At 29.1% G+C, this 14,627-nt stretch overlaps 1 protein-coding gene across 1 annotated transcript in view; it reads right to left on the bottom strand.

The window, feature by feature from the left end:
- Positions 1-1,352: 1,352 nt before the first annotated feature.
- The window catches only part of TBC1D23 (TBC1 domain family member 23), a 56,561-nt gene continuing 43,286 nt past the window's right edge, over positions 1,353-14,627 (bottom strand). Inside the window, exons 11-12 of the mRNA XM_075368781.1 lie at positions 13,056-13,250; positions 1,353-10,541 (exon numbers count right to left, since the gene is read on the bottom strand). Coding sequence (XP_075224896.1) covers positions 10,433-10,541; positions 13,056-13,250 — 304 coding nt within the window. The 3' untranslated portion in view covers positions 1,353-10,432. The remainder of the gene's footprint in view (positions 10,542-13,055; positions 13,251-14,627) is intronic.

Below are 14,627 nucleotides of genomic sequence, written 5' to 3' on the forward strand. Positions count from 1 at the left end.
AATCACATAATTACTGCTATTACTATTTTTATTAATATCAAAATTACTTATTTTATTGATAAAATATAAATAAAAATAATTTTTCTATTTTATGTGAGACACATCAGTTTCTTATACTACAAAAATTTGCAAATTTGTTAGTTTTACTTTTGAGTACTTGATCAGTCTCTCAACTAAAAAAGTTGATAAAACAATTTCTTACATATAAAACACTCAAATATAAAAAAATATATAGTAGAGTAAACCCATAACATCTATTATATGCACTAGTATTTTCAACAAAATGGTGAAAATTGCCTTGGGAGTCAACCTGTAAAAAGCAGCAAAATAATGCTAGATGGTATTTAACAGTAGTAGATAAATCAGTGGAATTAGCAGACAGATAAAACAGTCTTTCCTGAATATTATTCCAGATAAATCCTTCAGCCCAAAACAGGTGCCATCAAAACCACTATTATGAGGTCATTTATTTCAACTTGTCATTGATGAAACGGGTTTCAAAATATTTCAATGTCAATCGGTCACAAGAATAACATTTTGTGTCCAGAGAATGTTAATAATTGCAAAATAACAAAAGGTTGTGGGGAAGGTAAAAATGGCCAAACAAAGAGCATGAAGTTCAATGCAGTATCGTTTGGATTCATATTTAGCAGAGCTTGATTGATGACAACACATCACAGATGACCCTTTCAAAGTATTTGTGCAATTAAAGACTTCAGGGCAGCATCAGTCAATCAATAACACACATATATAAATTAAAAAAAACAAAAAAAAAACAATCATTTACCTAGTGGAAGTAATCATGTAATATACTTTAAGAAAAAAAACGAGTGGCCCTGTTAATACATAAGTACCTAAATTCAAATCAACAATTATAATTTTTAACACAGTTAAACAAAAATTATTAGTCTGATCTAAATGCTTAAATTAAAAACAAACACGGAATATATTATTTAAAATAATTATTTATTTTTACATTTGTAATCCATAATGACTAGCATTAACAAATAATGCAATTATTTAATGAAATGCCAGAAATAAATTTCCTTTTATTATGAGAAGAAATAATATTTTTTTCTGTTTGTTAACAATTTATTAATTTCATGATAAAAGCTTGAAAAAATTCAGAACAAAAATCACTTTACATATTAAACATAAGTCCTTAGAAATATTTAAACCAAATATTAACATTCTATTCCCTGAAATTAATTGGATATCTTGATTGATTTCACCTGAAATATAGCCTTTCTCCATATTAATATGATATATCATTATTTATTTCGCAAATAAAACTGCAGTTCCATATGTAGTGAATTTTGAAATTATTAAGTTCAATTTAAATACATCAAAAATACATGCTAATGGTTATTTATTGGATAAAAAATAAAATATATTCTATAAACTGACTAAATACAAATAATGTAATTATTTGTATTTTTTTTTTTTTGTTATCTCATCTTTATAATCATACATTTGTTATAATTATTCTTAATTTTAAAATACAACAATAATTATAAAATAATAAACAGAATTTATTAAAATGCAATTTAATCTACTTAATTTGGTACCTAATTATTACGTTATAAACATATCCTAAAAGAACAATTTTTTTTGTCCTGTCACTGAACATTTAAGTAGGCGAGCTTAATTTAGAACACATATTTTAATCAGTCTTACTGTTAAAATATAAAGATAGATATTAAAGTGTAAGAAACATGCAAGGCATTTTTTTATAATTCCATTTTGTATTTTTTTATTAAAAAGATTCTTAAAATCAAATCATTTTTCTGTTATAACTTTAAATTATGAAGCTTTTTTTTGGTACTAAGATACATCTAGTTATAGATATTAATGTGGAATAACATCAAAAACCTTAATCCATAAATGTTTTTAAATTGGCAATATTAATTATGTTAAGAAAGTACTGTATTTGCCCTTTACATATTTATTACTATATACAACCTTCTCATCTTTCTGGCACTTGCAAAAAAAAAACAGTAAATAAAGCAACCGGAAAAAAAATGTATATATTAAATGAAATGAACTACCAAAACACAGTAACAGATAAGTTAAACTTACCAAATTCCAAGAATCAATTTTAACAGGATCCCACATCTTCATTTGATATTTAATTTTATAATTGCATTACTTGGAGTAGATTCCAGTGCTGGGCAGTGGAGTTGCATGTTTATTCATATAAAAATTCAAGGTTATAAAACAGTAACAATTTTGACATTTTCTAAATTTAAAAAAAAAAACAATTGATTTTAAAGTAATTACAGTTAAATACCAACTGAAGATACAGATCTTGCAAAAATTGATTCTTTGTATTATTTTGGTAAGTTTAACTTATCTGTTACTGTTTTGGTGGTTTAAATCTCATTCAATTCAGCATTGCGGTTGATATATGTTGATTAATTATTTGAATTAGAATAATTAAAAAATAATATATATATATATATATATATAGAACTTTATCAACCTAGTACAGAACAATAAATAAAGTAGTATGAAACTTACCTTATTGTATCATATACACGAAAATGTTTTCGGGAATTTCTGGCATCCTCAGTTGTAAACCAATTTTTAAATTGTTCACATCAAATTACTTATTACACTTAACATTAAAATCATTAATTTAAAGTTAAAAATTGATATTAAAATTAAATATTTTTTAACATTTAAAATAAAAAATTACATATACAGAAATATGATGTCAATAAATAAAAATATTAAAATTAAAAATTAAATAAATAGGTTAAAATAAAATAAATATGCGTGAGGTTTGGCTAGCCAATGTTACATTACTATAACTTAGAAAAATGTATTACAACTGAGGTTGCGAGAAATTCATGAAAACGTTTTTGTATGCAAGATAAAATAAGGTAAGTGTCATCCTATATTTATTGTTTTGTACTTAGGTTGATCAAGTTCTTTAAATTTATATACTAGTACAGAGGAATATGATTCTTATAAGAACTGAGTTTAGAAAAAAAAAAAATATATATATTAAATAATCATACAGTCCCAAATAAATGTACACATTCTTTCAATGATTATTTAAATAGAAAATGAATGAAGACAGAAATGACAAAATCACATTAGCTGATAGTTCAAAACATCTGTTTGTCATTATTGTCACATAATTTTTCTTAGTTTTGGAAAACTGAGAATATTAAAGAGATTCAAAGATGTTGGGTGATGGAATTTGGAACACCACCACCCCTGTAAGTAACAGTTGGAAACATTCATGACAAGATTTTGGCTAATGGAACAGTGGAAAATGTAAACAGAGGGTGGTCTGGACAAAGAAAAATCTCTTGCAGGTGACGAAAATGCCACTTTAATAATGTAAATCGTTACACAACCTCCAAAGGAAATCTCTAAGGCAATGTTTTCATGAAATTGGTATTAAAAAAGACAGTGTTTATAGAATTTAAAAAGCTAATAAGTGGATACCATACATTCCAAGACTTACACATGCATTAAATGAAGATGATCCAGACAGGTGCGGGCAATTTTGTGAATGGTGCCAGGGCAGGTGTGAAACAAATGAAAGGTTTGAGATTTAATAGTTTGGTTGGATGATACTAGTTTTAAGCTTAATGGAACAATTAATAGACATAACAGTGTTTATTGGAATAATGCAAATCCACACATAGTTGAACAGAAACCCGTTAATTTACCGATCCTAAAAATATGGTGTGGTTTTATCCTATTGTGACTGTTGGGGCATTCTTCTTTGAGGGGACTGTCAAGTGGCATTTCTTACTTACAAAAGCTACAAAACAATAATAGTCTTGCTCTACATAACCTTTTTGTTGATGAAGTGTACTACTTCCAACAAGAAGGGGCTCTACCCCACTACCATTGCAACATGATGGAATTCCTTGACAGTACAATTCCTGAATGATGGATAGGACAAAGAGGAATTCTTCAGAGTTCTTGGCTTGATCTCCAGACTTAACTTCCATCCCAACCCCATAGGGGAAGACACCCGCCTTGTGACGCTTCCAGTCGCCACACCTCCCTGTTTATAGCCCTGATGGGCTTTAACGGGACAGACTTAACTTCTATGAACTTTTACCTATGGGATGTTTTAAAATACTAGTCCTTCGGGCTATAAAACCAAGAGGACTCTGAACTTAATATGATAACTTTAGCCACAGTAGAGTTAGTATGTTGCTGTCTATTAAACTATTGCCGTAGGTGTATTCATGTTAAAAGCAGTCACTTTGAACACGCATAAGTTTAAGTTAAAAATTGACACAAACATCATGAATTTAACTGATTTATTTAATAAAATATAACTCTTCAAACTGTGTATACATTTTTTTGAGACACTATGTATTTACTATTACAGCTTCATTATTTTGAATCAAACAAAATTTTCAGTTATGCTCTTAATAGCAATGTTTTAATGTTGGTAAAATTTTTTTTGGGTAGAGAGCAAAGAATTTTTAAAATGGCAGTTTGCATTTTTATTACTTTTCATATCCCTTACTTAATCCCCTAGTGACTCCCCTGACTCATATTTCTTAATTGTTTCCCCTTAATCCAGGCCTAATACTTATAATCAAAATATATAATTTGGTTAGAAAAATATATTTTGTAACTTTTTGTAACAAATATTTTTGTTAATTTTTTAAGCTTTTTACAATATTGTACCAAATTTGACAATTCACAGTGAGCGGGTATTGCCATTGCCAATTATGTATTGAAAATATTCCATTCTTTTATTTTTAATTATTTTATTATCACGACTTGGAGCTGACTACCAGCCACGGTAGTGAACAAATGCATTGTTTGTTGACTCTCTGATCTATTGTATTTAATTAGAAGTGCTTACTAACCACGCTTGTATTTACATACACATTTGGAAATTTACACAAACATTTACCACATTTAATCAAGTAATTTTTTTTATTTTCCTTTACAAAAATTTTGTTTTTTTTATTAATTAATTTATTCATTCATTTCTGTGAATTTTAAATGGATAAATTTGTGATATCACAAAGTTCGCTAGGTGATAACGAGGACATTCACAAAGTTCGCCAGAGAATGGTTTGCAGTCTTTAAAACAAAATCCCAGAAAACAAAGTGTAGAATTATAGGAAGCCTCAAGTAGGATCACAGAAGTAAAAAGGAAATTAAATTAAAAGTAGATTAGGAACTTTGGTTATTAAGGGCGATTCTGCAAACCTATTGATTTATGTTCGCATTGTAATTGAACAGAACAATGCGTTGAAAGTAAAAGTTCAGTGGTTAAGAGACATCGTGCTAAAAGAAAAATGTTATTTTCAGAGGTTTGAAATGTAATAAGAGGGACTGCTGCGAAATGGTGAAAGAGTTTTGTATGACAGTATTGAAATGTGACAGACAGATAGATAGTAGTTAATCGGGCTCACCCACTAAGTAAAAGGGAAGACAATGCACCAATTTTTGCCCACATTCCTGCAGACAGTGACATTGATTGTATATTAATGAATACATGGAAACTGAAAGGAACCAGATTGGCTGTGCAAAAAGATTTTAGTGCCGATACACGAGTGAAAAGGGGAAAGCTACTGGCCCTTCGAAAACAAATCATCCAATGGAAGACAGAAAAATGCCACTCACCTTCGATTACCTGCTGGCAGAAGGAAGGAAGGTTTTATTGCCTGATATGGAGCACGGTGGGTAATGAGATGGAGTTGTAAAATTGTGCAAAATATTTAATCATGACTTCACAGAAACTGTTAAGGACAAAAGGAGAATAAGAACATTAAATAGTGTGAGGCAGTCTGCCAAAAGAATGAAAATGCTTGTGTGAGTGTGTTATCATATAATGTCGAACATTATTATTTTTTTGGTTTTTTACCTTTTATTAAAAAGTATGACTTTTTTGTATGTGTGAGACACAAGTTGAAAGTGTGAGGTTTATGATAAATTTTTTCCTGAGTATAAATTACCTAGGTACCTGCTACTAGCATTTTTGGTTATATTTAATTAGGGGCTTGAGTGTTCTTCTGTGTTGTTTTGGGATCATCAACTGATTGAAGTTAGTTTGGTTTTTGAAGGGATCTATGATCAGGAAAACAGCTTGGCTCTTTACCAAAATTAATATGGTTGAACATTAATAACGTACTGTATAATGGGTACTACAGAGGAGTAGTCAGGGTATTATTCTTCCAATGGATGGTGAAGAGGGTATGTGGACGGTTACAAATGTGGTTTATGAGGCGCAGGAAATAATGCTATAAATACAGAAAGTATGTACAAGCCTGGAAGATAAATATGGTTCAATTGGGAAAGTCTAAGGGCAGGAAAAGGTGTTTTGCATGTTCGAATCTATATAGAAAAGTTAACACTGTTGACTAGATTCAGTTATCTAGATGAACATACACATTATGTAAGAAAAATAAATCAAATATTTTTACTGGATTGAGGGAAAATTTCTGATTGTCAGGGACTGAAAAGATTTCTGGAGACTGGTTAAGTTTTTTAAGAAGGGAGTGTTTTGTGGATATAAAGGCAGACAGATGGCTACAGCACTTCTGTTACCTGTTTATCAGCTGACTGTTATACCATTTTAATATATTATGTGCCCCTTTTGTTATAGATGAAACCTTAGATTCAGCTATTACTGAATTTGAGTTGGACATGGTTTTTCATGAAGCAAAAGTTGATAAAGCACTGGTAACATCCATTTTATTACACTATTATAATTATGTCAGACGCTATAATTTTTCCAATAAATAAAAAATGCAGATTTTCTAATGTACAAAATTATCAAAGAATTTCTTTTATTAATTTGATTTCTAAATTACTCACAGGTATATTGTTAAGAAGGTTAAATAAATAAATTGGTGAATAAAAATAATATAATTGATGAGTGTCAGGCAGGGTTATTCCACTACTGATAACATTTTTAATTTGTAAAGTGTGATAAAATAAAAGCTACATAGGGGGTGGTAAAAAAAATTATTCTTTGTTAGTAGATTTTTAGTGTACTTTTGATGCAATACATACACATTGTTTTATAAGTTGTGTGAATTGGGATTATCCTTTAAGTATATAAATGTCTTTCGTGACTTATAAAAATATACACAGCAATGTGCACTGGTGTACGCAGGGTTTGAAGAGAAATTTCAGAACATACTATGGATTAAAACAGGAATGCCTGCTGTCATACTGATTTTTTCTTTACTTATCACTGATCTAATAGATTGTTTTGAGAAAGGTGTGTAGTTTGAAAGTTTAAATGTCAGCAGACTTTTGCATGCTGATGATTTGGTAATTTTTGCTGCATCTCAAAAAGCCCTACAAAAAATGATCTACAATTTGATGAATTATTGTGATAGATGGGGATTAAGGGTAAATATGGATAAAAGAAAAATTATGACATTCTGTAAAGGTGGATGGCTAGCAGCGCATGAGAGATGGTATTGAGGAGGGCAACAGATTAAAATTGTAAATAAATATAATTATCTTGGCATGATATTCACTCCTTTGTTATCATTTTCCACTTCATATAAATGAAAGTTTAGTGATGGTGGCTAAATTTGGTTCAAATAATATGTGGAGAAACACGTTTAATAAAAATGAAATTCCCGTTGAAGATAAGTTTCAGGTATTTGATGCTGTGACAAGAGCAGTGGTGATTTTTGGAGGGTAACTACATTTTTTGGTGGGTTTTTGGAGATTATACTACATATGAGGAATTTGAGGTACTGCAGAAGTTTTCTGTTAAAAAATTGTTCGTATTACCAAGGACCACTCATAATTATGCAACTTATTTTATAAACTGGGAGGCAGTTGCTGTTTTATTATGTTTTCCAACTTCATTATAATTAAATATTAAAGGTAACTCAATGCAACACACCTACTGTGTATATTAGCCATTAAATTAATTGCTAGTGGATTAGGGTGGTATAATGAATGGCTGCATTTGGTGAGAAGTAAACAGCAGTTGGTGAGATGTACGGTGGCAATGGTGAGAAGTATTAAACTGAAATAAGTAATGGTGTGAATGGTGTAGTATTATGCAAGAGGTAACTTGACAGTTTGCTAGACAGTATGAGAAAAGAGTTTTTGGGAAAATGTTGGGAATGGGCATGGAGAGCAGCATAGTTTCATTCGATATATAGCTGTTTAACGTGGGACCTGGGCAGTAAAAATTATTTTAAGGGCAAATCTAATTTTATTAAAAATTATATATGTTGGTTGTTTTTAAATCGTGATGTGTGCTGTGGTTTTAAATTTTAGCCCCGCCATGGAAGGGAAGCAACATTGTTATGTAAATAAAAGAGGAGAAAAGATATGGTTCATTTTATTAGAAAATGGCCTGTACTTAATGAGATAAGATTGGCTAAACTAGGCGCCACCAAACTAGGAATTCAGCAGGTCATTGAATAATTAAATGGTGGTAACTGGAGGACATTGATAAGATTTTTTACATCAACATGTACATACAGAAAAAAATTAATAAGAGAATATAATAACAAGGTAAATATGTGCATGCTGATTGTTTTTGTGTGTATTTAGGTGTATGTTTTTTGTTTTAAGAGTAGCTGAGGTCTGTTGCAAGACAAAGCGAGGTTTTAATTCGTTTATTTATTTTGTATAATTTTTAAGCATTAAAATGATTTTTAGTTATATATTACATATAGATTCTTTTTATCACGATAAGAATATTTCTGAACTTATTTTTAATATTTATCATTAAATGAAGGACAATGCCAGTTTGTTTTGTCATTTATTTGTAGTAAAAGGGCTATTTTTATAATTATAATCTCTTACAATAAACTTTAGTCTATAGTTTTGGTTATTTTATTCTTTTATCATTATTATTGTAATTATTATTCTATGGTTTTTTTCCTTTTTTTTGTTTTATTTATTATCAAGAAGAGAGTCAATGGTTTATTTATTTATTTTGATCTTAACTTTGCAGATGGCTGTGTCTATAAAATTTTCTTTCTTTCTTTTGTCTCTTTTATTCCATGTATTATTATTATTATTATTATTATGACTTCATTGTTAGAAGTCATTATTATGATTTCATTGTGACATGACATATATGTCATGTAAAATAATGGACACTAAATATTAGATCTTTGTTTTTAGTAAATTAAGAATTTTGATATTTTCCATGAGCAAATATTTATTTCATTTTATATTTAATTTTTGAGTTGCAACCTATGTTTAAAAAAAAAACTAGTCATACACCTAAATAAAATAACAATATTCACTTCTCAGCATAATATTTCAGTTTATAAGTAAGAACAATACTACGCATCAGTTTCTATTTTTAACTAATTATTTACTGATCTAAAAGATTTCTTGATTGATTCACTTAAATTAAAAGAGAAATTCCTGTTTAAAAACAATATCACTCTGTTAATGCATTTTTATATAGTACACAAAGGTCAAACAAACTTTCTGCATATATGTTTAACATGTATTAAAAACATACTTCAATATCAAGCAATTAATAGTTTATTAACATGGACTATAATCACATATTTTTTCTTATTCATAATTTTGTACTTTTGTAATACTAATTGATAGAGCTTTCTACAGTTTTCATTGGTCTTTCCAGGCAAACGCTGCAATTGTTCCTTTTTGTTATCCATGTACTACCATACTTGACAACATCTGTTTAATGTATAATTATGTTTCGATTCTGTTAAAATATTATTTATTACCATATCATGAACCAATTTGACAAATGAAGTACAGCAGTGAGTCAGCCATAATAGTTCTAAGATGTATCGTCTGGTGTCTTATTGTCCTCCTGATTATTTCAAAATAATACACACATATTGCACATATAGTAAATTTGAAAAATATTTTGGAAGGAACTTTAATACCATTTCTTAAAAATGCAGTGCTCTGGTTAGAGTAAAATGATCAAAGGAAATGTTAATTTAAGTTGAAAATGTGCTTACTTGTAATTAATTTATAATTTTTTAAATAACTCATTTAAATACTTCATCTAATTTATTATATATAATCTTAAAATATTAATAAAATACAAATGCCAATAAATAATGAATAACATATTTAGAAGCTAATAGTTTTATTTTTTTTATGATAGTTAAAATACTTTTTAATACTTTCAATATATCATAAATTGCTTATGTAATGTACATACAATTCATTGTAACTAAATTAAAATAACAAAAATACGGTTACCGTAAAAGAAAAATGGATGAAAAACATAATTTAATGAATGAACATTTGAATTACAATTATTTATACAAAATAAAGTCCTATCGTACTTACAAATACAAGTTATCTACAAACAATTACAGTTTTTTACATATTCACATGAAGAGAGACTTTATAATTAATAAATAAACAATGTTTACAGACACGCCACAAAATAAAATAGATAATAAAATAAACAGTACCTCCATTAGAAAAGCCTTCTATAATATATAATTAACTGTTAAGAAGCACTGCTCGGACTAGGGCTGTCCCCTTCGTTATTTTTTAAACACTTTAAAATCTGTTTTGATATCACGTCTGTTGCATTTCCTGCTTCAGGAATTATAAATCTGAAAAAAAATTATAATATATAAAAATTGATCATATAATGGTCATCCAAGTACCCGTATCACTACTTCTATCGCTGTTGATGTCCATATCCTCGTAGTAATTCTTCAGAATACTCTTATACATCATCTAACCAGATAACAATAATTCTGCTTTACTATAATTATTGTTGAAATGAAAATAATTAATGTAAAGTGTATATATTGAGCTCAGAGGCTATTTAAAGATACCTTAGGGATTAAACTGAATATTGTACAAATAATACTAGAGAAAGGCGAGAGCTTTTCTTATGAAAGCCTAAGATTTAGTAGAATACTACTTCCAAAATGGGTAAAGATTTTTTCTCTTTTAAACAACAAAAAACCTTTGACATCAAGTCATTAAACCTGCACTGTGAAAGAGTTCTGTCTGACTATAGAACACAGCATGATGGGAAGATGTACAGGGTGTTGATATCACAGAAAACCTAAATGGAAGGTTGCATTATATCATTAGATCTAGATATTATCTCTCTTGAACATTTTTTTGTTTAGTAATTCAAATCATTACATGATGTCACAGTTTTTTAAACCAATAAAGAATTTAAATATGATACAAAACTGACTGTTTTAAGATAAAATGTTTCATTACTGTTAGAAAAAAAAAATAGAACAGAAATGGGACATGCATACTAGTCTTAGCAGATATAAAAAAAAAATAGGTAAACTGATGAATTAATTTAACCTTTAGTACACAAATTTTTTCACCACATTCTATTTCTTAATTCATATTTAAAATTCTTATACATTCATACAGCATACATCTTTATTATAAAACTTTTTAAGTTTTCACTCTCTCTCACACACACACTCTCTCTCTCAACTTATCAATTTTCCTTTGCTTTTTTGTCGCTACAATGTCACTACAATGCTACAATTTGTCACTACAATGCTTGTAGTGTCTTATCTTATTTACATACTTTCAAGTCTAATATTTTTAATATTGGGTATTCTAACCATATTGGATTATAAAATACATCAGAAATTTGTCTATTAAGTGTTTCATCGTTACTTAATTTATGAGAGAAATACAGTTAAATACAGGTGTATAAACAAGTCACAACGTAACAACTCAAAACAAAAGACAGTGTTTGTAAGGTTGTTTTGAAAAAAACATAGATTTAAACTCGTTCAATTAACTAACTGCTACTAAAAGACTGTAGTATAAATCAAACTAGTAAAAAACATTAGATTCTTAGTATAATTTAGTAACAAATGTTTAAACTAGTTGACTACTTTCACTCGAGTTAAAGAGGAAACTCTCCATGTGGGCCTGACAGTCAAATGCTAGGAGTAATGAACAATTTTAAAAATAGATTATTTGCTTCATTTATTATATGACCAACGTGTATAGATATTTTAATAATCAGACAAAACGCATGTCTTAGAGATTTTGATAAGATCATACAAGACTACGGTATGGCATGTATAATTCTGCATGTACTGGATGGACTAATTATAAACATAGATGACTCATGATATGAACTAATAAACTGTCATATTAAAACTGAATAATGCTACAACGTGTTATGCACTTTCTAAACCCTATAAAATTATAGACTTTGAAAGGAAACTATACATGATGATATAAGTTACATTGTACATGGAATTTTGCTGATAATAGACAAGCTAACCTCAATACTATATTGAAAATTATTAGATTTCCAATCAATGGCTAATTAGTTTTGGATTTAAGTAATATTTATTTTAAAAAATAAAATTTTTGAACATTTTCTTGTTTCTTGAGTTTATTTCAGCAACCATTTAGCATAGCTCTAGCTTTGTATTGTAAGAAGTAGTTCACAAAAATTCCCCCTGAGTTCACAATGTTGTCCTGAGCACAGACAACCCTTGTATAACTCCTGTCTTGTACAGATTAAATACAGATTTGCTGATGGTTGTTTTTGAGATCCAAAGAGAAGTTTCTCAGGAATGTTATTGGCTCTGTAAGACTGTTGAGCTTATCATTTTAAAATTTTTTTCATATCTAGGTGAATGATTCTGATCAGTAATTTTTACCTTCTCTGAAAAAGTATGCTGATAGAAGTTTCTGGTCCACAAACTTTTAATGTATTGGTTTAGCAGGGAATCCGATGGAGTGAATGCCAAAATGTGACATGAAGGGTTGCAAAACAGAATTACCATTTTGAAAGCCAAAAAGTCTTTGATAACAAATGCAAGATGCTCTTCCTTCAACACTCAATCTCTTTTAAAATTTTACTCAATGGGCTACAGAACAGTGTACTTTCCATCTACTCTGTAAACACTTTCTTATCACCACAAACTCATTTCAAAATCATCAGTTTTAGACACCAGTTATGTTATAGATTACAATTACAATAATTAATATATAATATTGTAATATATTATATATATTATAATATGTATATTATATATAATATAGTATTCAACAAAAAAATATAAATTGTTGAATACTTATAAAAAAATAATTATAAAATTCATAATATAGTACTGTACCTGTCATAATCAGATATAATAAGGCCATCACCTTGTGCACCACCATATTGAAATGTAATTAACTCTGGATGTTTTTTCTTGCATGTAATTTTTGCAATACTTGACAGTGACCTTTTAACTACTAATCGTGCTTTATCTTTAACTTTAGGTACTTCACGGAGAACGTAGATATGGCTTGCACTCACTACTAAATAACTGAAACAATAGAAACTTGTTACAAATTATCCATACAATACATGACCTTGGTCATATTAATATAATTATATCAATCACCTAAATCATCTCTTTACAAGATATTGTCACAAATTTCTCTCTTCTATTCATCTTAAGATCTCTTTATTTTGTATTTATTAACCCACTTAATTTTCAATATCCTCCTGCAAAACCCCCAATAATTAATATTAATATTGTAACAGGACCAGTATAACAAACCTGGATAATGGATTCTTTCCAATTAAGAAGTATGAGAAAATAATAATGGATGGAATCCAGAAAGGAACTAAAAGGGATCTTTTTCTCAGGCTAACAGGTCCGTTTAACTCTGTTCTTTGCAGAATAGACAATGGCACACCTCCAACAGCTGTTGTTCAACAACAAGAGCTACTGGGCTGGAATAGGAATTTATGGGAAAACATAAGGGCACGAACGATGAAATTATCATGCTTCAACAGTTAAGAAATGAGGCGGGTACTGGTTCTTCAGGCCAGAGGATATAAATACTGCCAGGGATCATCAGGAACAATCAGTATTAAGCAAGTAGTTTCTGTGAGGCTGTGTTCAGCATAGACATGATAGTGAGTAGTTCTGTTAGTAGATCTGTGAGGCCAAACATCTGTAAGACAGGATTGTGTGATGGTGTTATCAGTCAGCATTTGGTAATGAGTAAAGAGTACATCACAAGCATTCCAGTGTGGACAATGGGTGAATGCAGGAAGTTGTTCGGTGAGTTATCGGTAGATAATAGTGAGTGACAATATTAAATTCACTCATAATGTGTAAGTTCTATTGTAAATAGAACTGTATTGTAGTTCTATTGTAAATAGCAAAGATACATGCAGATAATGGAATTGTGTGAACTTTAGACTTGTCCTAATCTTATCTTGTTGTTAATGCAATATTAGGTGTTATTATTACCGATCATTATAATGTCTAGTCAACTGGATTATATTCTAGTTTTTATGACTTAACTCTTTAAACAAGTCTTGTTCATATTTGAATTACTATTTTGTATGTTATTTATTTACTATTATTATTGTTATCTTGTTATTACTAATATTATTATAATTCAAGAACTTTCCAATGGAAGACGTTAAGCATTCATGATTCATATTTCTTTTGGTTGGCATATTTCTTTTTGGTTATTCATATTTCTTTTTCCCCTCCAAAATTCTTTTGGAAAAGGCCTTCTTCTGTTCTTCAGACCATTTCGGACGATGCTGTTTAGGGTTCGGCGCTTCTGGTTCAACTTCCCAATAATCTATTTTATTTCTGTATGCGTTTCTGTCTTTGATCCCCTCCAGCATAATTCCAGTGTCTTCTAAATCTTTTTGTGTTTCTGAGAGTCAGGGGATT

This window comes from Lycorma delicatula, chromosome 6, assembly GCF_047948215.1.
Source record: "Lycorma delicatula isolate Av1 chromosome 6, ASM4794821v1, whole genome shotgun sequence".
NCBI classification, from domain to species: Eukaryota; Metazoa; Arthropoda; class Insecta; order Hemiptera; family Fulgoridae; genus Lycorma; species Lycorma delicatula.